Here is a 25,873-nt window from a genome sequence, read left to right as displayed (position 1 = left end):
TTTAAGGCTGGGCTGGACAGGTATTTGAAACGAACGGAGGAGTGAAGTGGAATTTTTTTTTTTCCCTTTTTTCGCTGATGCAGCATAAGCTTGCTTTCTTCAATCAAATGCGTCTACTAATGCTAATGCTAATGCTAATGCTAACTCCAGCTGGCTTCCGTTTTCTAGTCACACCGACCCAGCAGGTCGAGATGCTGAGGCTTTTGCAATTACTAATGACCTAGCACAGATTGTTCATTTACCTACAAGAATACCGGACAATCCTAATCATACAGCCAATACGCTTGATCTCTTTCTCACAAACAACTTTTCTAAATACACGGTCGAAGTGAAAGGTCCTTTAGGCACTTCAGATCACAACTTGGTGATTGTCTCTTCTCCAATGGAACCTTTATCTCATGGCTACTCCCAACCTCGTGTTGTTTGGCATTACAAGAATGCAAAATGGGATGACCTGCGTGACTTCTTTTCTTCTTTTCCTTGGTCGGATTACTGTTTCAAAACTTCTGATGTCAACGTTTGCTCAGATCGTGTCAGTGAAATTATTCTTGCAGGAATGGAATCCTTTATCCCACACTCCACTTTAAAATCTCGTCCTTTATCTAAAACTTGGTTTTCCAATAAATGTGCTAAGGCTGTTCAAGAGAAGAATGTTGCATATCGTAATTGGCTTGTTTCTAATTCTTCAGTTTCATTTTCTGACTACACCAAAGCTCGCAACAATTGTAAAGTAGTTATTAATCAATCCAAACTAGAGTTTGAACAGGCTAAGAGTAGAAAACTTACTTCTTGCCCTAATGGTAGCCGAGCATTCTGGTCTTTTGCCAAAGCTATTGGCCGCAACTTTTGCCCATCTCTGCTCCCACCTCTGTCCAAACCAGGTGGTTCTGTTGTGCCTTTAGCCAAGGATAAAGCTGACCTGCTAGCATCCCATTTTTTTTCCAGCTCATGTATTAATGATCTTGGTAAAACACCTCCCACCATTCCCAACACGCTCCACTCAATGCCTCCTGTGGTCTTCCGTCAAAGGTTATCAGAAGAAGCTTGATGAATCTTGATGCTAAGAAAGCTCCAGGTCCTGATGGTATTTCTCCACTTGTTCTCAAAACCTGTGCTCCTGAACTTACTCCTATTCTTTCCCGCCTTTTTCACTTTCTTATTCCAAAAGTGTTTTTCCTTCTGCTTGGAAATTTGCTCATATCCAGCCAGTTCCTAAAAAGGGTGACAAATCCCTCCCATCCAATTATCGTCCCATTGCAATTACTTCTACTCTTTCTTTAGTAATGGAGAAATCAATTAACCGCCAACTCTTAAACTACCTAGAAACCTTCCGTCTGATCAATGATCGCCAGTATGGATTCCCTCAATGTCGATCCACTGGTGATATTCTGGCTTATGGTACCCATTTATGGACTAATTCAATGGAAAGGTTCAGTGAAACACAAGTAGTTGCTCTTGACATCTCAAAGGCTTTTGGTCGTGTTTGGCATAAAGGTCTTCTAAACAAGCTTCCATCTTATGGTTTGCCAACTGTTTTTAGTAATTGGTTATCCAGTTTTCTCTCTGATCGCTCACTGAGGGTGATGGTAGATGGCTCTCTGTCTTCTATCTTCTCCACTAATGCTCGAGTGCCCCAAGGTTAAGTTCTTTCCCCTACCCTTTTCCTCTTGTATATTAATGACCTTCTTCCATTGACCGGAAATCCTATCCATAGTTTTGCCGATGATAGCACATTGCATTCCACTTTCCATTTTGAGAAACCTTGTCCTGCTCAATCAGCTTCAACTTCTCGAAAATTTGCTACCAATTCCTTAAATGCCGATCTTCAGGTAATTCTCCAGTGGGGCAAAGACAACTTAGTTGATTTCAACCCTTCTAAAACTCAGTCTTGTCTTATATCTCGCAAAAAGGATTCTTCTGCTCCTATGCTTATCTTTAGTGACACTCCGATTTCTAGGCAAAATGATATATCTCTTTTGGGGATTACCCTGACTTCTAATCGCTCTTGGCACAAGCACATTACAAATATTGCTTCCTCTGCATCTAAAAAACTTGGTTTTCTCTTTCGCTCTCGGCGTTACTTTTCTTCCAAACAGCTGCTCACTCTGTAAAAATCGCAAATCCGCCCTGCCATGGAATATTGTTCCGACATCTGGGGTGGTGCCCCCAAAACCTCTCTCAGGCTTCTTGATTCCATTCAGAAGAGGGCAGCTAGGTTAATTAATGATTCATCTCTAACAGAGTCTCTCCACTCGCTTCCTCATAGACGTACTGTTTCTGCTGCATGCCTCTTCTACAGATACTTCCATGGGCACTGTTCTTCTGAATTGGCTTCTATAATTCCCGCTCTATCTCTCTTTCAAAAGAGTCCGAACACGTGCCGCCACCAGCTAACATCCATTTACTGTCCAACTTCAAACCCACAGAACCAACTTTTCATCTTCCTCGTTTATTCATTTAACCGCCGTTTTCGGGAACAATCTTCCTTCATACGTATTGAAACAATCTACAGAAGTTGAAGTGCAATGTCAACAAATATCTTCTTTCATCTTCTCAACCTCCAACCCAAGCACGGTACTAAGTACTATAGGTTCTAATACCTCTCATGTTTGGGGTTCACATAAAAAAAAAAAAAAAAAAAATTAAAATGATGAAAGAAAAGCTATCAACGAAAAGTGCAAGCGGTGTTGCGCCAGGAAACGAAACAAAACTGATTTAGAAATGAAGATGGACATGATTAAGAAGTAGGAAGCAGGAAAAAGTTTGTCAACTATTGCAAGGGAATTAGGTCTCGCTTCTCCAGCAGTGAATACTATTTCAAGGGACAGTGTGCGTATAAAAGAACATGTCAAAGGATCAACGCACTTGAGATCAACAGTGATCACCAAACAGCATTCAGGTGCTATATCGGAGATGGAACAGCTGTTAATAATATGGATGGAAAATCAATTTCAGACGCGAGTGGCCCTGAGTCTAATGATCATTCAAGCAAAAGCAACAAGTATTTATAAAGATATTAAGGATAAGTCCCCAACCCAAGTTCGTGGCAAACAACGGGTGGTTTAATAGGTTCAAGCATTGCGCTGGTTTCCAAATCGTTAAAGTGTGCGGTCAAGTCACCAGTGAAGACCACCTCTTCCCTTTGTTCCATCTTTGGCAGTGATGCATCTGTATCATGGCAGCGAGTGCTATGTTGCCATTTTTTAATAAAGTCCCTCTGGACCATTTTGTTTCCGTTGTTGTGTCGGTCTTGTTTCCTTCATCATTTCTGTACCTGACGAGGTTCCTTTGTTATGCTTTAACCATAACCAGGCCACTCCTATGAGAAGCTACAGGTGAAAACCTGACTGGTCCTTAAGTTTTGCACACCAGTGTACTAATGCTAATTACTGCCTATCCCGCACTGGGTGGAAAAGGATCAGATTCGAATGCTCAAGGACGCAATAAATTTCTGTGTGCTTTTTCCACAATATGGCTGAGTTGGTGTGTCTGAGGCGAGGGTTGTATAGTTTTTCATTCAGCATACAGAAATCGATCGGATAATACACGCAATTGACCACATAATATACGACGGCGTTCGTCATGGTCGTGCTCTGAGTTTTTTTTTTTTTTTTTTTATAAGAACCCCAAACACGACAGGTATTAGAACCTATAGTACTTGGTACCGTGCTTGGGTTGGAGGTTGAGAAGACGAAAGAAGATATTTGTTGACATTGGACTTGAACTTCTGTAGATTGTAATTTTCAGGAAATACGTATGAAGGAAGGTTGTTCCAGAAAACGGCAGTTGTTTGAATAAATGAGTAAGATGAAAAGTTGGTTCTGTGGGTTTGAAGTTGGACAGTAAATGGATGTTGGCTGGTGGCGGCACGTGTTCGGACTGTTGTGAAAGAGAGAGCGGGAATTATAGAAGCCAATTCAGAAGAACAGTGCCCATGGAAGTATCTGTAGAAGAGGCATGCAGCAGAAACAGTACGTCTATGAGAAAGCGAGTGGAGAGACTCTGTTAGAGATGAATCATTAATTAACCTAACTGCCCTCTTCTGAATGGAATCAAGAAGCCTGAGAGAGGTTTTGGGGGCACCACCCCAGATGTCGGAACAATATTCCATGGCAGGGCGGATTTGCGATTTATACAGAGTGAGCAGCTGTTTGGAAGAAAAGTAACGCCGAGAGCGAAAGAGAAAACCAAGTTTTTTAGAAGCAGAGGAAGCAATATTTGTAATGTGCTTGTGCCAAGAGAGATTAGAAGTCAGGGTAATCCCCAAAAGAGATATATCATTTTGCCTAGAAATCGGAGTGTCACTAAAGATAAGCATAGGAGCAGAAGAATCCTTTTTGCGAGATATAAGACAAGACTGAGTTTTAGAAGGATTGGAATCAACTGAGTTGTCTTTGCCCCACTGGAGAATTTACCTGAAGATCGGCATTTAAGGAATTGGCAGCAGATTTTCGAGAACTTGAAGCTGATTGAGCAGGACAAGGTTTCTCAAAATGGAAAGTTGAATGCAATGTGCTATCATCGGCAAAACTATGGATAGGATTTCCAGTCAATGGAAGAAGGTCATTGATATACAAGAGGAAAAGAGTGGGGGAAAGAACTGAACCTTGGGGGACACCGGCATTAGTGGAGAAGTTAGAAGACAGAGAGCCATCTACCATCACCCTCAGTGAGCGATCAGAGAAAAAACTGGATAACCAATTACTAAAAACCGTTGGCAAACCATAAGATGGAAGCTTGTTCAGAAGACCTTTATGCCAAACACGATCAAAAGCCTTTGAGATGTCAAGAGCAACTACTTGTGTTTCACCGAACCTTTCCATCGAATTAGTCCATAAATGGGTAACATAAGCCAGAATATCACCAGTGGATCGACACTGACGGAATCCATACTGGCGATCGTTGATCAGACGGAAGGTTTCTAGGTAGTTTAAGAGTTGGCGGTTAATTGATTTCTCCATTACTTTAGAAAGAGTAGAAGTAATTACAATGGGACGATAATTGGATGAGAGGGATTTGTCACCCTTTTTAGGAACTGGCTGGATATGAGCAAATTTCCAAGCAGAAGGAAAAATACCTTTGGAATAAGAAAGTGAAAAAAGGCGGCAAAGAATAGGAGTAAGTTCAGGAGCACAGGTTTTGAGAACAAGTGGAGAAATACCATCAGGACCTGGAGCTTTCTTAGCATCAAGATTCATCAAAATACTTCTGATATCCTTTTGACGGAAGACCACAGGAGGCATTGAATGGAACGTGTTAGGAATGGTGGGAGGTGTTTTACCAAGATCATTAATACATGAGCTGGAAGAAAAATGGGATGCAACAGGTCAGCTTTATCCTTGGCTGAAGTGACAACAGAACCATCTGGTTTGGACAGAGGTGGGAGCAGAGATGGGCAAAAGTTGCGGCCAATAGCTTTGGCAAGAGACCAGAATGCTCGGCTACCATTAGGGCAAGAAGTAAGTTTTCTACTCTTAGCCTGTTCAAACTCTAGTTTGGACTGATTAATAACTGCTTTACAATTGTTGCGAGCTTTGGTGTAGGCAGAAAAAGAAACTGAAGAATTAGAAACAAGCCAATTACGATATGCAACATTCTTCTCTTGGACAGCCTTAGCACATTTATTGGAAAACCAATGTTTAGATAAAGGACGAGATTTTAAAGTGGAGTGTGGGATAAAGGATTCCATTCCTGCAAGAATAATTTCACTGACACGATCTGAGCAAACGTTGACATCAGAAGTTTTGAAACAGTAATCCGACCAAGGAAAAGAAGAAAAGAAGTCACGCAGGTCATCCCATTTTGCATTCTTGTAATGCCAAACAACACGAGGTTGGGAGTAGCCATGAGATAAAGGTTGCATTGGAGAAGAGACAATCACCAAGTTGTGATCTGAAGTGCCTAAAGGACCTCTCACTTCGACCTTGTACTTAGAAGGGTTGTTTGTGAGAAAAAGATCAAGCGTATTGGCTGTATGATTAGGATTGTCCGGTATTCTTGTAGGTAAATGAACAATCTGTGCTAGGTCATTAGTAATTGCAAAAGCCTCAGCATCTCGACCTGCTGGGTCGGTGTGACTAGAAAATGGAAGCCAGCTGGAGTTGTGAACGTTAAAATCACCAAGGAAAATTACCTCACTGTTAGGAAAGTTGGACTGGAGAAATTCAAGTTGCAAAGAGAGGAAGTCAAAGAGCTCCAAGTGATTAGTGGAGTTGGGAGAACGGTAGAGACAACAGATGAATTTGACACAATGAGGTAGAGAGATTTTAAGCCAGAGAAGATCAAAGAGATGAGATTATAAATTGCCAAGTCTCTGACAGGGAATATCAGAACGGACATATGCACAAGTACCACCTTTGAGGCGAAAGGAATCATACAGCAAATAATTTGGACATCTGAGATGAGAAGTAGTTGAATCAACTGATAACTGAGATTCAGTCAGAAAAAGTACATAGGGTTTGGAAGACTGCAAGTGGAAATGGACATCGTTGAGATTGGAATTAAGACCACGTATATTTGTGAAATGAATTAGGAAGTCCTTGGGAGGTTTAGATCTTTTCGCAGATAAGCTTGCTGTATTATTTTGACAATTCATGGTGTATTCAATAGTAAGAAAAAGTGGGTGGGACATGCTGTATGAAGTAATGAAATTTTTGGATATGGCGTACATGTGGTAAGAATATACCCAGATCCTTGACATAACGTGGCCTCGACAATGCTCCCCGCATACACACTACTCGGACTCCCTCCAGTCACTATCTGGCAGAGTAGAGGTAGCAAGATTATACACTAGCTGATCCGGAAGCCTCCTAGAGAGTTACCAATAGGTTTGGTCCGGTGTACTATCTAGCGGCCGGCCTGCGAACACCGTTTTAGAGCTGTACCCTCGAAATGTAAGGAATATTGGATCTCGCCACGACATTCATCATAACCTCAAAAATCATCAATCATACTGCATGATGGAAGAGATAGGGAAGGGTTGGCCGGAACTTAGCTCTAGAGACTAAACATGGGTTCCACCACTTCAAACCTCCAATAAGCAAAGTGGTGGTATTTCACCGGTTGATGAGAGTCATCTACCACCTAGTACTGCCTGGTAACATAGAGGGGCGGCATTCCTCCATGTGGTGTGGGCGCCACACCTCGACCCCTGCTTACGTTGGTTCACACCTGGGTGGTCACCCACCATGTACTTGTGCATGGAGGTTATACCCAGGATTACTAACAGTCCCACCATCGTGAAGGTGCAAGCAGAGGATTTGGCTGTCATAGACCGTCCGGACTTCGCCGAAATTGGGTCCACTTGACTTAAGCGTCACCCGAATATCAGTTCCATCAGCGTTTTAGACTCCCAGGTAGCAAGAACAGCTTGTCTGGCATATCTGAGAGAATGTCTGTGACAACCTCAAGGACCAGGGTTTATTTGACGACCATGGCAGCATGTTATTTTTCAATATAGTTCCCCTTTGAAGTCAATACTCTTTTACTATCGGTGCTGCACTGCGTTAATTTCGGCGAAAAAGTTTTCTCTTGGACATCCAGCAATGCATCTACTGGAAAGGTGTCGTCATTGTAGGGGCGAAAATGGATGTCAAGCAGGTATTTTTTTCAAATCACGAAATAGATTACAGTTCGATGGTGTTATATCTGGTGAATTTTAGCATTAGCAGTAGTAGAGGCATATGATGCAAGAAAGCAAGCTTATGCAGCATCAGCCAAAAAAAAAACCCTCCCATTTCACACCTCCGTTCGTTCCAAATACCTGTCCAGCTCAGCTTTAAATTTATTTGGGCTATCAACTTCCACAGCAAAAGATGAAAGTCTGTTCCCACCAATCAACTGCCCGCTGGCTAAAGGCAAATTTCCGCACATCTGTCCTACAACTGTCTTTCCTTAATTCGAATTTATGCCTCTCAGGTGATTATTCTAAGCAAGAGGACGAATCCCATCAACATTGAGCATGCTCAAACCATTCAAAGCTTTATACACCTCAATCAGATCACCTAGCAGGTGCCTAGTCTCCAGACACTGTAATTTGCAAAACTTAACATTTCTTCATAAGATCAATCCTTTGTTCCATTCACTAATCTTGTTGCCCTTCTATGTACTCGTTCCAACAGCTCTACTTCCTTCTTAAAATGAGGCCTCCAGACCTGTATACAGTACCAGTACTCAAGGTGTGGCCTGACCATTACCTAATATAATGGGACATTCACCTCCTTATCCCTGCTACAAAAATTCCTGTATATCATTGACTGAATATGGAAGATGGTTGAAGATTTCAAAGCCGCACTCATGCAATTCATGTATGACAATGACAGACTTGTTTGTTTGTTTGGAGCATTAGTAACTAAAGCCATATTGCTCCGGGGATTTGCGATGGTCATTCCCTGACCTTTCCGCATCCTCCGTATTTGGTGGTCACGGGCTCGAACCCCTATCTAATCAAGAAGCGTATGCTACGCACTGCTGCTCCTGCTCACCTGGCTACGGAGGCGCCTGACAGACTTGTGAGTAGTCGTGTTTTCCTTTTAGAACAAGACTCATTTTCTGATTATTCCTCGGCATTTATCTTTGATGTTTTCACACAAACACTTCATAGGATCCGCGTAATATGCTCCTGTGACTGGCTAGCCTTTCTGAAGGTAATCCACTTTAAACACTTCATTAGCCTTCTGAAAAACCAATACCAGCAGAAGGAATCGACTTTGCTTTCTTTGGAGGGAAGAAGAGCTGTTTCCACTGTTTGGACTGCTCCTTGGCTGAAAGTGATGGACCCACGTGTCTATGATCACAAATCTTGCAAGATATTTACTTGACCTGACAATTCCTTTTCGGTTTTGATCTGCTGTGAATAGCATTGGGACTCACAAAAGTTGTTCACCTTTGGAAGGATCGTCGTCTTGCCCACACCGGGTGGAAAAGACCTCAGTTCGAATTCCGTCGATGAAGGGAGGAATTTGTATTGGTCTTTTTTACAATGTGGCTGAGTTAGTCGGCCCGAGACGTGGGTAGCATGGTTTTTTACTCGAAAACTCGGATTTTGCGTACACAAACAGAAAATCGACCTCAGGAGACATGCAGTTTACAGACAATATACTCTGAGCAATAGGGACTTAGTTGCCGATGCTCCTAAAACCAACAACAACCAACCAATCACTATGCTAACGCCCCTTTCATATGAAGAATCCCTGTTAACAGCTGCATCTAACTTCAGATAAAATGCTGAAGACGCTGTCGATTTTACAGAACTGTCCCTCTTCGATCACTCATTACCATATCATGAACACTGTACTGCCAACACCTTCTGAAGTGATGGATGTTTCAAGTCTTCCATAGCGTAGGTTATCTTCCAGGCTGTCCTCTCACTCGTTTAAATTCTTTTGCCCACTTCTCAACTATGGAACACGAAGGAACGTCCGCTGTTACCATATCCTCATGACTTGCTTTTGGCGTTAGTCTATTATTTTCACAAATATTGTATGACTGCACGTGACTGGCTCTGTCCTTCTTTGCTCATTCTTCACACAATTGTGTTGACTTCAAGACCTTTAATTAAAAAAAGACGTTATTGAAACTTCATGTAACCTAACGATTTTACATGATGGATCCACAGATATCAGTCAGGTGTGGCCTACATTGGTTTGTAATCAATGTATGCTTACCTTTGTTTATTTTTAATCGCTTAGAATTTTATATATTAATTTTTATTCTCTATTGTTTTCCATTTTAAACATCGATTTCTTTAAAAACACTTCATCTACACACAATTCTGTTTCAGCTGTGGGATATTCGAGAAAACAAATGTCAACAGGTGTTTTGGGGACACGATTCTGACGTCAATGCAGTTTATGTAAGTATTTTTTTATATAAATGGCTGGACTCATCTTTCGTTTTGAATTCAGATTAATTTTAAATAATTTCAGCCAAAATGATATTTTAAAAATTAAATTATTATTTAATGATTTATTTATTCAAATAGGATTTTAATTTTTAAATTGACTATCGTAAAAATTAAATTTAAAATATCTTAAAAACAATTTATAATGTTATTAAATTAAACTTTTGTTCCGTATTTTAAGGCGCGTTCGCATATATGTATATGCATATGCGTGTATTGTCTTTACGATGTCCGTCCGTCCGTCCGCATGTGACAGAGGGACTTCCAGTTAACAGATTTTCATGAATTTTTTTATTTGAGCCTTTTAAGGATATTTGTCGAGCCATTCCAAATTTAATTAATATCGGATCAATAGAAATCAGGAAATTAATATATATATTTATTTTTTATACAATTTGTACAGAAAAAATAATTTCATAAATTAAATGTAGTTTTACTGTAGTATCAATAGTTTTAGACAGCCCTTACATTCGTGCGTATTACATAAGTAAGACTTGTATCTTCTGTAGAGCGGCTCCAGGAACATAAGTTCATCTCTGCCATTGTAGAGCAGATATCATCTTTTAAGGGCACAAAAGGTGATATAGTTGTACACGTGGACACTAACAATATATCAAGAGTAGGAGACCGGCAGAATTGCTTAACAAGTACAGGTCACTGTTGAAAAAAAGCCGTGAAATAGGGTTGAATTTGAAAGTGTCTGCAATTCTGCCCAGACACGATAGGAGGGAGTATATGATGAGAGCCCTGTCGACCAATTCGGCCCTGGAAAGATTGTGCAAGGCTCAAGGGGTAGAATTTTTTTCAGCCTGGACTGTACTTGTTAACAGGAGGGATTGCTTCTACAGGGATGGGATACACTTAAATAGAAAGGGTGCAAGAATATTTGCTGATGCTATCGAGGCAGTGTTAGGTGGGTCGGAAAACTGCTAGCTTGGGGGGGATACAAAGACGAATAGATTAACAGTAGCCACTGGCAGAGGTGAAAGTGATTCTTGCACTGCTTCTGTTGGAATGAGCAGAAGCCTGAAAAACAAGATGCAGGATATTTCAGGATGCTGGGAGTCATTGCGGTACAAGTAAACACATGGGTTTGTGTTAGGGTAGCTAAGAATAGAAACAGGTGCATGTATACATGCGTGTACACCAATGCTAGGAGTTTAGTAAATAAATTTGATGAATTTGAGGTATTGCTCAAAACATCAAAGGCAGATATTGTTGGGATATCAGAGACGTGGTGTCACACAGATATAAGGAATGCAGAACTGGAATTTGGGGAGTACAACGTCTACAGAAAGGATAGACTGGATAGGAAGGTAGGAGGGGTTATGCTATTAGTTAAGAAATACATAAAATCCAAGGAAGTGAAACCAGTGGACATCGCTGGACAGTGCAGTGTCGAGTCAGTTTGGTGTGACATAAGCATTGGGAGATCAAAATTAAGAGTAGGAGTGTGCTATAGGCCTAATGACTCTGATGAGTACAATAAGAAACTTTACAGTGAATTAGAGTGGGCCAGTAAATCAGAGAGTCTTATAATGGGAGATTTTAATTTCCCAGATATTGACTGGAATTTGGGGGCTGGTCGCTCACACACTAGCAAGGCTTTTGTGGATTTATTGGATGATTGTTTTCTACATCAGCATGTTCGGGAGGCAACTAGAGGGAGGAATACTCTTGATTTGATTATCAGCAGTGATTCTTCATGCATTAAGAATCTGCAGATAAATGAACCACTAGGTGGCAGTGATCACAATGTGCTGAAGTGGGATTTACTCAAAGAGGTAACTACCATTAGGGGTAAAGGGAAGGGTTATTGCTTTCGTAAAGGCGACTACGATGGACTGAGACAGTATTTAAATTCCATACAGTGGGACCAACTCATGATGTTACCAACAGTAAATGCAAAATGGGAAGCATTCAAAGAACTTATCTTGGAAGCTACTAGACTTTACATACCAACTAAGAAATATTGTTAAAGGTTTAGGCCTAAATGGATGTCAGATGAACTGATGAGGCATATGGCAGAGAAGAAACATGCATGGGATACATACAAATTAACACATGACACAGAAGCCTATGATAGATACAAGTTGATCTGTAACCAAGTTACAAAGGAGGTTAGGCAGGCGAAGGCAGATTACGAGAAATCTTTGGCAAGGGATGCAAATAAAAACAGCAAAGAGTTCTTTACTTATGTAAACTCTAGAAAGAAGGGGATGAATCAGATTGGTCCACTTGATATCGATGGGTCAACTGTTGATGATAAGTCTATTCCACAAACCAACTGCCCGCTGGCTAAAGGCAAATTTCCGCACATCTATCCGACATCCGTCCTTCCTCAATTTGAATTTATGCCCTCTCAGGTGATTATTCTGAGCAAGAGGAAGAATCCTATCAGCATTGAGCATGCTCAAACCATTCAAAGCCTTATACACCTCTATCAGATCACCTCGCCGATGCCTAGTCTCCAGGCTCTGTAATTTGCAAAACTTAAGCCTTTCTTCGTAAGAGCAACCCTTTGTTCCATTCACTAATCTTGTTGCCCTTCTTTGTACTCGTTCCAGCAGCTCTACATCCGTCTTGAAATGAGGTCTCCAGACCTGTATACAGTACTCAAGGTGTGGCCTGACCAATGCCTTATACAAGGGAATAATCACATCCCTGTCCCTGCTAGAAAAATTCCTGTATATCATTGACAAGACACCATGAGCTACTCTTGCAGCTCGTCTGCACTGCTCAGAGAACTTCATATCTGCCTGCACAATTACCCCCAGGTCCTTTTCATTCTCTACCACTGTCAGCGTAGTACCACAGAGTTGATACGTTGCTCTGGGGTTACTGTTTCCCATATGTAGTACTTTACATTTGTCAACGTTAAACTTCATTTGCCACCTCTCAGCCCATCTGCTCAACCTTTCCAGATCCTGTTGCAGCAGCATAGCATCAGTAGTGTCCTTAACAACCCTGCCAACCTTGGTATCGTCTGCAAACTTGGACATTAAGCCTGATACACCATCATCAATATCATTTATAAATACAGAAAACAACAATGGACCCAACACTGAACCCTGAGGAACTCCACTAATAACATTAGTCCACGTTGAGCAGTGTCCATTGATTACCACTCTCTGTCTTCTCCCCCTCAGCCATCCCTTTATCCATAGCAGCAATTTGCCTCCAATGCCACACTTCTCCAATTTGTGCAGCAGTCTTCCATGCGCGCCTTTCTAAGATCCAAATATATAATATCAAAGTTATTCCCTGTATCCAGTTCTTTTGTGACTACATTATAGTATCCAATCAAATTGGTCAGACAAGACCTGCCCTTAACAAAACCATGCTGTGTCTGAGCTATAAGTGAAGTCTTGTCTAGATGATCCTGCAGTGCTTCTTTAACCAGTGCCTCCATTAATTTTCCTCGAACAAAAGTTAAACTAACAGGTCTATAATTACTTGTGTCAGCCTTTGATCCTCCTTTGTGAATTGGGGTTACATTTGCACATTTCCAGTCTATGGGTACCTCCCCTGAGTCCAAAGAAGCTCTCATAATTATGGCTAGGCGTTTGATTACTTCCTTTGCTGCCTCCTTTAATATAACTGGATAGATCCCATCCACCCCGGGTGCCTTTTTTATGTTTATCCTCAACAATTTTTCCTCCACTTTCCTCTCAGTTATTACAAAATCATCTAGCTCACTGCCAATGTTTACTTCACCTACGACATTCCCCTTCCTGAATAACTCCTCATGTGTGAATGTAGATGCAAAATACTCGTTTAGTTTGTTAGCCACCTGAGCTGGATCCTCAACTGTTGAACCATCAACATCCAGTGGACCAATCTGATTCATCCCTTTCCTTCTTGAGTTTAAATAGGTAAAGAACTCCTTTCTGTTTTTCATTGCATCCTTTGCCAAGGATTTCTTTATATGGTTCAACAATCTTTATATGGTTCAATATGGCCTAAGTTGCTGATGCGCCTAAAACCCAACAACAAACAACCTTTGGACAATTTTCCTATCTCACGGAACTGTCTTCACAATTAGGATATCACATTTTTAGATAAACCTTTAGGACGAATACTTCCTCCAGCTGAGATGTAGTTTCTTCCATCGTGCTTCCATCCTGCTGGCAGCTCTCCACCTCAGCAAATCACTCATACAGTGTGTCTATAACCATTAGAACAAGACACAACAATCCAACTGAGTGTTGAGCGATTCAACTGAGTCAGATCGCTCACGTGCACAACTGCATTTACATTTGCTTGTATCAGTTATTTGATCCATCCACCAGTATCTTAATTAATATTTCTTTTGTTTTATCAATAAGACATCTACTTCTGTTCTCTTTATTTTATCAGTTCTGTGGCGAATCATTCTTGATCTGTATCGATACAATCTTTTTAGTGTTGTTTCCTTAAAACGGCCAAGTTTTTTGTTTATATTATTTATTTATTTTTTTCCTTTTCTTTTGAAAATAAATTCTCAGACTATGAGTGATCACGTATAACTTAAAGGAGACATTTTTATGGGACAGACTTCACGTCCAGGATTGAATGACACCAATTTCTGAACTCATTTTCAAACCCTTGTTGTTGTTGTGGGATTTTAGGAGCATCAGCGACTAAGGCCATATTGCCCTGTGTAGACTGTCTGAAAATCTACCTCAGTGTGTTCTGAGGTCGATTTTCTGTTTGCAGGACGAGAAACCCGAGTTTCCGGGAGAAATACCCTCGCCTGAGACCGACTAACTTAGCTATGTTGTGAAAAAGGCCGATAAAAATTCCTCACGTCATCGACGGGACTTGAACTCGGGTCTTTTCCACCCGGTGTAAGGAGGACTATTGTACTAACTATTGCTACCCACGAGGGTTTTCAAACCTTTATGGCTAGCACAGTGTTCATGACAGCTGTTCTTTCACATCACGCATAAAAGACCTCAGTTCGAAAGTCGCCTTAACCAGACAACGGTTATCGGCTTTCTTCATAAGAAGGCCTCGGGAGAAGGTTGGATACGTTTTCATACCGCGAAACTTAAAAATTGATCATGTACAACGGACACAATTCACAGCACGGACTCATGACTCAAGCTGTCGATTGTGTACAATGCTTATTGTAAACAATCTAGTAATCCAATTCACATCCATTATCAAAAATGATGGAATATGTGTCCTTTTTGTCGCATTTTAAAGTATCAAATGTGGATAATTCATCATCTCTACCACCATGGTGCATCTTGGTTATAATCCTATTGAAAACATTTTCAAAAAGAGAAAAAGTGGCTGTACACTATGCACAATTTAAGAAAAAAGAAACAGTGACGCCTTTTGGTTTAATTCCATATTTCCTTTTTTTTATATTTAGTTCCATAAATCTGGCTTCTATTTTGCGACTGGCTCAGATGACAAATCGGCACGACTTTTCGATATCCGCGCCGACCAGCAAATTGGTATTTACAAGCCGCCGACTCCAAATAGTGGCTTCACTTCCTGCGCGCTTTCAGTAAGTGGTCGGTTGATGATCTGCGGCTCTGACGATTTCTCTATTCATGTATGGGATGCACTGAAAGCCACACACAACGGTAAGGGAATTATTCCTTTTTCTTAATAATACCATCGAAGCCTAATGTAGATATACTTATCCTACCAAAAGCATGGGACAAGCCTCAAATTTCTGGAAATCGTGTGTGTGCGAAAAATGCACATACAAAGGGTACTAGGAAAGTTTTGCAATACAGCTTTGTTTATTTAATTTTTTCAAAGTAATTTCCTCTACATTCAATACACCTCTCCATCCTCCGAAACTAATCTTTAAACCAGTTCTGCCAAGTTTCACTAGGGAGTAAAGCACATTCGTTGTCCCAAGCCCGTAGAAGGTCCTCATCACTGGAAAGCCGCCTCCCTCTTAGCTTCATTTTCACATGCGGGGACAGTGCAAAGTCGCAGGGAGCAAGGTCTGGTTTGTAGGGAGGGTGCTCGAGAAGTTTCAGTCCTGTCGTGGTCAAATATTCGGTGCAGGCTTTGGTGCGGTTAGCTGGAGCACTATCGTGATGGAGGTACCAGGTGTCTATTCTTGACTTTGGCCGCAGGTTCTTCATAGATCCAATGACTTAAGGCAGGCATTGTTCAGTATACCACTTAGCTGTGACTGTCTTCTGCGTGTCCAAAACGACACGTTCCACAATTCCACTCGATTTGAAAAATACAGCTATCATTTTCTTCTTTACAGATCGGGATTTTCTGACAATTACGGGTGTGTCGTCATCATCAAAGACCCAAACTTTGTTTTGAGCCTTGGTCGGCAGATCGTAATAGTACAGCCAAGTCTCGTCACCTGTCACGATGTTGTTCACATACCGAGATTGTCCCTTATCAAACTTTTTTAACATCTCCCGGCACCAAGTCACACGTCGTGTCATCTGCTCTTCAGTCAGTTGATGCGGCACCCAGAGAGAACAAAGTTTCTTCACGTGCAAATGATCTTGCAGAATCGAACGAATTGCTGGTGCATTTAGGCCCAAAGTATCCTCTATCTGTTGGTAGGTCACTCGCCTGTTTTCGTCAAGCATTTTCCTCACAGCAGTAACGTTTTCCTCCGTAACTGACGTTCGTGGCCTTCCTGGCCTCTCAGAATCCTCCAGAGTGAAATTTCCCCTTTGGAATTCTCTATACCACCTGAATATCGTTGTACGATGTGGACAATCATCATCTAGTGCAAGAGTCATTTCTTCTAAGCACTGGTCTATGGTTAAACCACGCACGAAATTATACCGCAAAACTGTCCTTATCTCATTTCGTGACCACGATGCCATCGCAAGCACTTTACACTCTCACTACTAATGAATAACTGAGCCCATCGACTTGGCGCGGCGGCTACTATGCACGTATGAACATGTCTCAACATGCAGCAACAAGCAGCTTCCTGTGATTCATTGTTGCGTCATATTGCAAAACTTTCCTAGTACCCTTTGTATTTGAAGCCTCTTTTGGGTTGGAGGCCAAGTTCTTCATTCTAACCTCCTCCTCTGATAGGCCTTTTCCACGTGACCAGAACCCATGAAACAATCAAGTCGGTGAAAAAATAGTTGGTATGTATTTGTTTTGGTTATACAAAGTTCACGACTTTTGGTAGAATGATGTATATTTGGATGTAATTGTTGTATCAGGAAATATTTTATTCTGTAGCTTCAGGTTGAAAATTTCTTTTCTAGAGTTTATTTATTTCATTGTAATTGCAATTTAATTTTCGACTGTATTTATTTTTAAATATATTTTAATTACTATTGTCGTTGTTGTTATTGAGTTTTGATAGCATTGGCAACTAAGGCCATATTGCTCCGTATATACTATCTGCAAATTGCGTGTGTTATGAGGTGGATTTTTTGTTTGTTGGATGAAAAACTCGAGTTTCCGGGAGAAAAGCCAAGCTACCCTCGCCTGAGACCGACTAAATCAGCCATGTGAAAAAGACCCATAAAAATTCCTCCCGTTATTGGAACTCAGGTCTTTTCCACCCAGTGTGGGGAGGATGGCGATACTACCAATTGTGCTACCCATGAGGGTCTCATTCCTATTGAATGAAGGAATTGAATGAATGAAAAAAAAAAAAAAAAAGAAGCGTTTTATACTTCTACTTTGGAGTTGACTGATTGGGCTACATTAAATAAACTAAAAATTTCATCTTCTACAACTGTCATGATGTTATTAAAAGGAAAATTAGACTACAACAGACCACCTCGATTATTAGTAAACAGTAAACAAATTCCTCTTGTTTCCCAGGTAAAAATTTAGGGGTTATCTTGGATGACAAGTTATTATTTTCCCAACATTTGAATTATTTAAGTAGGAAAATAAAAAATTACACTGCTTCTATAGTTAGGGTTACCAGAAAAGATTGGGGATTAGGTAAACGCATTTTGTATCTATATTATAAAGCTATTTTTATTCCGATTGTGTCATATGCTGCATCAATTTGGTACGTTCGTACTGTCAATGTAAAATTTAAACAAAAACTATTATCAATACAAAGAATAATGTTGTTAACTATTTTGCGTGTTTGTAAGACTGTTTCGACTAATGCTCTACAGGTGATTGCGGGGGTATTGCCTTTGGATTTAACAGTCGTGTATAGAGCTTTTTGTTATTTTATAAGAAAAGGAATACAAATTACATTTCTGGGGATTACTAATGAAGTTTCTTCTGCAGTCAGCAAACAGAAGAAAGAAATTTTGGTGAAATTAATTAAATTATGGCAGGACCGTTGGGATTCCAGTAGTACTGGTAGAGTAACTTATTTATTTATACCTAGTGTTGAATTTAATTTTAATAACAAATTGCATCGCTGGTTTTATCCAAGTATGGAATGCTCATATTTGATTACGGGGGGGGGGGCATGGTTCCTTAAAAAGTAAGTTGCATCAGTTTAGTTTAGTGGAAGATCCTTACTGTGTTTGTGGAAGGTTGGAAACATGGGATCATATCTTATATGAATGCAATTTGTATGATGAATTTAGATTAGACTTATTTAATTCGGTACCTAATTTTATTAGGGGTTCTGAATTAATTTGGCTGTCTAATGAAAGGAATTTTGTAGAATTTCAACGGTTTTGCAGGTTGACATTTAATAAAAGGAGGAGTATACATGTTGTTACTAATACTGACTAAAGACCTTTTTTTTTTTTTTTTTTTCCCCTCCTCTGGATGGATAGGCATTCTGTCTTGGAGGCAGGGAGAAAAAAAAAAAAAAAAAAAAAAAAAAAATTTTTTTTTTTTTTTTTTTTTTTGGCTGGCCTTGTGGAATGACCATGAGGCGGGATTGTTGCACTCACTAGTAAGATGTATTCTCCTAGTTGGTGCATTTTTTTTTTGCTGGCTCTTGGGTGTGGGCACCCCAGGAGCGGGACTGCTGGCACTCACCAGTCTTGCACCCTTACTGGTGGGTGCGGGATTTAGGTGCAATATGCACAGCCAGAGCTAATAGATCCAGGCATAGCTCCTCGCGCCAGGGATGGGCACCAGGTGGTAATTGCCCAATGGACTATCACCTGGTGGCAGAGTAGCCTGTTTGACTTATAACACATTACACACACTTACACTAACAGGCCATTATGAGAATATGTTATATGATAAATTGGTGGAGATGGATGTATGTCCGGGTGCCACCCTTCGACAGTTAAATACATACATACATATACTTCTACTTTGAATGATATTTTTAATTGACTGTTACTTTTCTATTTTGGTTATTAATTAATATTCAGTTTCTTAAGTGAAAAAATACTTGGAAATAAAGCTCAGTTTTGTCACTACTTTTAAACAGTCTTCATAATCGATATTTGTTTAATGGCAAATTTTAGTAGCAGAGAATATTCAAATACACTACCCTCCAAGAATTATCCATACACTCCTGTATTTAGAGTCCACTGGGCCTACACAGATAAAAAATGACCCACGCTGTATGAGCCATAAAAGTTAAAAGTTAGATTTCGAGAAAGGCGTTATAGTCCCATTCCTGGATTATCAATTCGTGGAATTGCTGACAGTCTACACCATCCAAAATCCATCGTCCATGATGTCGTTACGAAATGGAAGCGCTGACGGTAGAACGACCATACAACAATGCAGAGGAAGTTCAGTCTCCTCAGATATCCCTTCAAACCATCAGCTGGAGTGTAAGGGATTGACAAGGTTCAGATCCATACCAGCACACTGTATAGATCTCAACAACAAGGGAGCTGTGCAACCTTGCTCTTCATGGAAGAGCGGCGACGCATAAGCCAAGACACACCGGGTGGAAAAAACCCGAGTTCGAATATCGTTGATGACATGAGGAATTTTTATGGATGGTTTTTCGCAACGTGGCTGTTTTCACAAAGTGTCTGTCTCAAGCGACAGTAGCATGGTTTTTTCGTCCAGCAACAGACCACAGAACACACGCAATTTACAGACAAAATATACGCCGTAATATGGCCTAAGTCGCTGATGCGCGTAAAAAACTCTACAGATGCGACCTTGCATGGTGCAACAAGCTTCATAATTGGGTTACAGAACAGTGTAAGTTGTCTCCGTGATAGTACAGTGGCATTACTGTTGTCCCTTACATCGGGTGGAAAAGGCCCTGGTTCGAATCCCGTCGATGACGCGAGGAACTTTTATGGGCTTTTTTACTTCATGGCTGAGTTAGTCAGTCTCAGGCGTAAATAGCAAAATTTTTTTTTCCCCGGAACACGGTTTTTCGTCCAGCAAAGCAGGCAATTCGACCAGAGAACACACGCAACTTACAGACACAATACACATGGGTAGTTGAAAGCAACGTGCCAGGTGACCCAAATATAACACTTTAGAACAGTGTAAATTGGTTCTATGGAGTGACGGATCTCGCTACATCTTATTTTGATCAGATGGGCATTTGTAGGAGTGGAATACCCCTGAGAACGTCTGCTGTTGGAATGAATTGTGTCAACAATAAAGTTTCAGGGATGATAGGATTTATAGTGTTGCCCTGTATCTCATGAAATGGTCCAGGACTTCGTGGTTGTGTGTAGAATCGTGTATGTTGACACCTTCCTTAACGTTTTAGACAATTCCATGCTCACTACGTTGTATGTTTTTTGGTGCAGACCCATGATTGTGTAAACAGCATAATGCCCCATGCCATGTTCTTATTGGTAGAATTGCCGTCCTGCCCACACCATGTGGAAAAGACCTAGGTTCGAATCCCAGGAAGGAATTTTTACGGGAGGAATTTTTATGGGCCTTTTCCAAAACGTGGCTGAGTTAGTCAGTCTCAGGCGAGGTAAACATGGTTTCTTCTCCCAGAAACTTGGATTTTTCTTCCACCAAACAGAAAATCGACCACAGAACACGCAATTTACAGACAATATATGTGGAATAATATAGCCTTAGCCACTAATGCTCCTAAATGCTTCTAATGCCACTAATGCTTCTATTGGAATGAGCCGCAGCCTGGAAAATAAGATGCAGGATATTTCAGAGACTGCTGGGAATCATTGGGGTACAAGTAAACACATGGGTTGTGTTAGGGTAGCTAAGAAAAAGAACAGGTGCATGTATACTTGTGTGTACACCAATGCTAGGAGTTTAGTAAATAAATTTGATGAATTTGAGGTATTGCTCAAAACATCAAAGGCAGATATTGTGGGGATTTCAGAGACGTGGTGTCACACAGATATAAGAAATGCAGAACTGGAATTTGGGGAGTACAATGTCTACAGAAAGGATAGACAGGATAGGAAGGGAGGAGGGGTTATGCTATTAGTTAAAAAACACATAAAATCCAAGGAAGTGAAGCCAGTCGACATCGCTGGACAGTGCAGTGTCGAGTCAGTTTGGTGTGACATAAGCATTGGGAGATCAAAATTGAGAGTAGGAGTGTGCTATAGGCCTAATGACTCTGATGAGTATAATAAGAAACTGTTCGGAGAAATAGAGTGGGCCAGTAAATCAGAGAGTCTTATAATGGGGGATTTTAATTTCCCAGATATTGACTGGAATTTGGGAGCTGGTCACTCACACATTAGCAAGGCTTTTGTGGATTTATTGGATGATTGTTTTCTACATAAGCATGTTCGGGAGGCAACTAGAGGGAGTAATACTCTTGATTTGATTATCAGTAGTGATTCTTCATGCATTAAGAATCTGCAGATAAATGAACCACTTGGTGGCAGTGATCACAGTGTGCTGAAGTGGGAGTTACTCAAAGAGGTAACTACCATTAGGGGTAAAGGGAAGGGGTATTGCTTTCGTAAAGGCGACTACAATGGACTGAGACAGTATTTAAATTCTATACAGTGGGATCAACTGATGATATTGCCAACAGCAAATTCAAAATGGGAAGCATTCAAAGAACCTATCGTGGAAGCTACTAGGCTTTACATACCAACTAAGAAATATTGTTCAAGGTTTAGGCCTAAATGGTTGTCAGATGAACTAATGAGGCATATGGCAGAGAAGAAAAATGCATGGGATACATACAAATTAACACGTGACACGGACGCCTATGATAGATACAAGTTGATCTGTAACCAAGTTACAAAGGAGGTTAGGCAGGCGAAGGCAGATTACGAGAGATCCTTGGCAAGGGATGCGAAGAAAAACAGCAAAGAGTTCTTTACTTATGTAAACTCTAGAAGGAAGGGGATGAATCAGATTGGTCCACTTGAGATCGATGGGTCAACTGTTGATGACCCTGCTCGGGTAGCTAACAAACTAAATGAATATTTTGCATCGACATTCACACATGAGGAGTTATTCAGCGAGGGGAATGCCAGAGGTGTATTCAACTCTAGCAGTAAGCTAGAGAATCTTGTAATAACTGAGAGCAAAGTGGAGGAGAAATTGTTGAAGATAAACACAAGAAAGGCACCTGGGGTGGATGGGATCTATCCAGTTATATTAAAGGAGGCAGCAAAGGAGGTAAGCAAACCCTTAGCCATAATTATGAGAGCTTCCTTGGACTCAGGGGAGGTACCCATTGACTGGAGATGTGCAAATGTGACCCCAATTCACAAAGGGGGATCAAAGGCTGACACAAGTAATTATAGACCTGTGAGTTTAACTTCTGTTCCCGGAAAATTAATGGAGGTACTGGTGAAAGAAGCACTGCAGGATCATCTAGACAAGACTTCAGTTATAGCTAGGACACAGCATGGTTTTGTTAAGGGGAAGTCTTGCCTGACCAATTTGATTGGATACTATGATGCAGTCACAAAAGAACTGGATGCAGGGAATAACTTTGATATTATATACTTGGATCTTAGAAAGGCTTTTGATACTGTTGCACATGGAAGACTGCTGCACAAATTGGAGCAGTGTGGCATTGGAGGCAAGTTGCTGCTATGGATAAAGGGGTGGTTGAGGGGGAGAAGACAGAGAGTGGTAATCAATGGACACTGCTCATCGTGGACTAATGTTATTAGTGGAGTCCCTCAGGGTTCAGTATTGGGGCCTTTATTGTTTTCTGTATTTATAAATGATATTGATGATGGTATATCAGGCTTAATGTCCAAGTTTGCAGACGATACGAAGGTTGGCAGGGTTGTCAAGGACACTACTGACACTATGCTGCTGCAACAGGATTTGGAAAGGTTGAGCAGATGGGCTTCGAGGTGGCAAATGAAGTTTAACATTGACAAATGTAAAGTACTACATATGGGAAACAGCAACCCCAGAGCAACGTATCAACTCTGTGGTAATACACTGACAGTGGTAGAGAATGAAAGGGACCTGGGGGTGGTGGTGCAGGCAGATATGAAGTTCTCTGAGCAGTGCAGACGAGCTGCAAGAGTAGCTCATGGTGTATTGTCAATGATATATAGGAATTTTTCTAGCAGGGATAAGGAGGTGATTATTCCCTTGTATAAGGCAATGGTCAGGCCACACCTAGAGTACTGTATACAGGCCTGGAGGCCTCATTTCAGGAAGGATGTAGAGCTGCTGGAACGAGTACAGAGAAGGGCAACTAGATTGGTGAATGGGACAAAGGGGTTCTCTTACGAAGAAAGGCTTAAGTTTTGCAAATTACAGTGTCTGGAAACTAGGCACCAGCGGGGTGATCTGATAGAGGTGTACAAAGCCTTGAATGGTTTGAGCATGCTCAATGCTGATGGGATTCTTCCTCTAGCTCAGAAAAATCACCTGAGAGGGCATAAATTCAAATTGAGGAAAGACAGATGTAGGAAAAATGTGCGGAAATTTGCCTTTAGCCAGCGGGTGGTTGGTGGGTGGAACAGACTTCCATCCCTTGTCGTGGAAGTTGATAGCCTAAATAAGTTTAAGGCTCAGCTGGACAGGTATTTCGAACGAACAGAGGGGTGAAGTGGAAGTGGTTATTTTTATTTATTTATGTTACTTTTTTTTTTTTTTTTTTTTTTTTGGCTGATGCTGCATAAGCTTGCTTTCTTGCATCAAATGCCTCTACTAATGCTAATGCTAATGCTAAAAATCCAACAACAGCTACACCTCACCTCCTGTTACAGAATGTTTCATGGATATGAATGTACAGAAGTTGAAAAGGCAGTAGAGTTCTAGTTTGAACCCAATGAGAAATACTAGAACATCAATGAGGACAAGACAAACACGTTCCACATCGGTAGTTCAATTGGTCGCTGATGTGCAAGGGCAGTGGAGGACTTATCTGTACTCTGTCCTTCCTTTGTAGAAAGAATAACCCAGTAGGGAAGCGTGTGCCACCAAAGAAGTGGCGATAATGTTAAAGTGAAAACTTTTTGGAGGGTAGTTAATATGTGTTTTGTTTAGTGAAAAAGTAGAAAAGTAGTTAGATTCATGATTAGAAATTAGTATTAAGTAAAAAGTTATGGCATGTAATAAGCTTAAAATTTTTTATATCTCTTGTAACATAAAATGTGTTCTTTTTTTACACAGGCAAAATTACTGGCCACGAGAACCGGATCACATCAATGAGCATGCCTGATAATGGAATGGCCATTGTTACCAGTTCATGGGACACCAGTGTCCGTGTATGGAACTGAACTGTATTAAAATGCTGAATAATTATATTGTGATGGGAGTAGATCTCACTGTAATAAATATACAGCTCTACGTGACTATAAAATTTTCTAATAAATTCCAGTAGGTTAAGCACGCCACGGACACTATTTCTTATGCATGATGATAATTAAGAATAACTCTAACTGCCGACTAATTACAGCATAAGGTAACTGTGCGTAGTCAGCCCGAAAAAGCTGTTTCCGGGAGAAAAATGGTGCTGAAACCAACTCAGCCATGTTGTGAAAAAGGCCTATAAAAATTCCTCACGTCATCGACGGGATTTGACTTATGTCTTTTCCACCCAATGTGGGGAGGACAGTGACTGGACTGTGCTACTGTGAAGGCTTGTGAGTTATACCTAAAAGAGTATAGGTATATACGCAGTCTCTACACAAACTACTTTTCAATTCATAAAGCTAACACTCATTAGTGTTTACATAGAAATACAAAAAAAAAAAATATCCACTTAATTTGCTCATTCCTTATTTTAAATTTATTCCAATTACTAACATCCAAGACACGAGATGAAAATTTGTTGCAACAGTCAGTTACTCTTTGGCTGAAGACAAATTTCGCACACCTATCCTGCAAACTCCTGTTCCCACTTAAATTTACATTCCTATCTGCATGCATCATCTGAGAAAGAGTAAAGATTCATCAGCATTTAATTTACTTAACCATTTTAAAGCTTTATACTCTTCAATATTTCTATAAACTGTAGTTTACAGAGTTCCAGTCGTTGTGACAAAGAATATCCTCCTGTGCTCTCTACTAATTTTGTTCTTCTTCTATGATGCTTTCCAACACATCTATATTTCCTAAAATGTGGCTTCCAAACTTCTATGCAATATTGCAAACATGATCTACATACAGAATTCTGTTCTGCTAACAGGGTTCCAGTATATTGTTGACAGAAGAGATGGTTTCAAACCTGGCCATTGTACGCTACGAGAGCCAGTTTTCACTTACGAATATGTGCCTTTTAACTGTTCATTTACGAATAAGTTTCATTGTTGTTGTTGTTGTGTTTTAGGAGCATCAGCGACTACGGCGATATTTCTCTTTGACTCTGTAAATTGCTTGTGTTGAGGTCGATTTTGTTTTGCTGGACGAAAATCCCGAGCTTCCAGGGATAAAAACCATGCTCTCCTCACCTGAGATTAACTCAGCTACGTTGCGAAAAAAGGCCATAAAACTTCCTCCCATCATCGACGGGACTCGCACTCATCATTTCCACCTGGGGTGGGAAGGTGATCCTACAAACTGTGCTATGACGAGGGCCTTAAATTTCATTGAAACTGGACAGATAGAAATGTGGAAGTTAATTTGTCAGCCAGTCCGCATATAACTTTAGTGGCCTTTTTTCACTCCGTGGCTGAGTTAGTCGGTCTCAGGCGTAGATAGCAAAGTTCCCCCTCCCCCCAAGAGACTGGGTATTTTTCATCC

The 25,873-nt window shown here is 40.7% G+C and overlaps 1 protein-coding gene across 1 annotated transcript in view; it reads left to right on the top strand.

Annotated features, from left to right (window-relative positions):
• Window positions 1-24,485, top strand: part of Gbeta76C (guanine nucleotide-binding protein subunit beta-2) — a 47,970-nt gene extending 23,485 nt beyond the window's left edge. Inside the window, exons 7-9 of the mRNA XM_090373070.1 lie at window positions 9,782-9,853; window positions 15,264-15,480; window positions 24,302-24,485. Coding sequence (XP_090229196.1) covers window positions 9,782-9,853; window positions 15,264-15,480; window positions 24,302-24,408 — 396 coding nt within the window. The 3' untranslated portion in view covers window positions 24,409-24,485. The remainder of the gene's footprint in view (window positions 1-9,781; window positions 9,854-15,263; window positions 15,481-24,301) is intronic.
• The last annotated feature ends 1,388 nt before the right edge of the window (window positions 24,486-25,873 follow it).

Source organism: Mastigoproctus giganteus, chromosome 5 (assembly GCF_048544385.1).
Source record: "Mastigoproctus giganteus isolate SK-2022 chromosome 5, ASM4854438v1, whole genome shotgun sequence".
NCBI lineage: Eukaryota > Metazoa > Arthropoda > Arachnida > Uropygi > Thelyphonidae > Mastigoproctus > Mastigoproctus giganteus.
The sequence above is the reverse complement of the archived record's forward strand: the minus strand, read 5'-3'. Positions and strand labels throughout refer to the sequence as shown.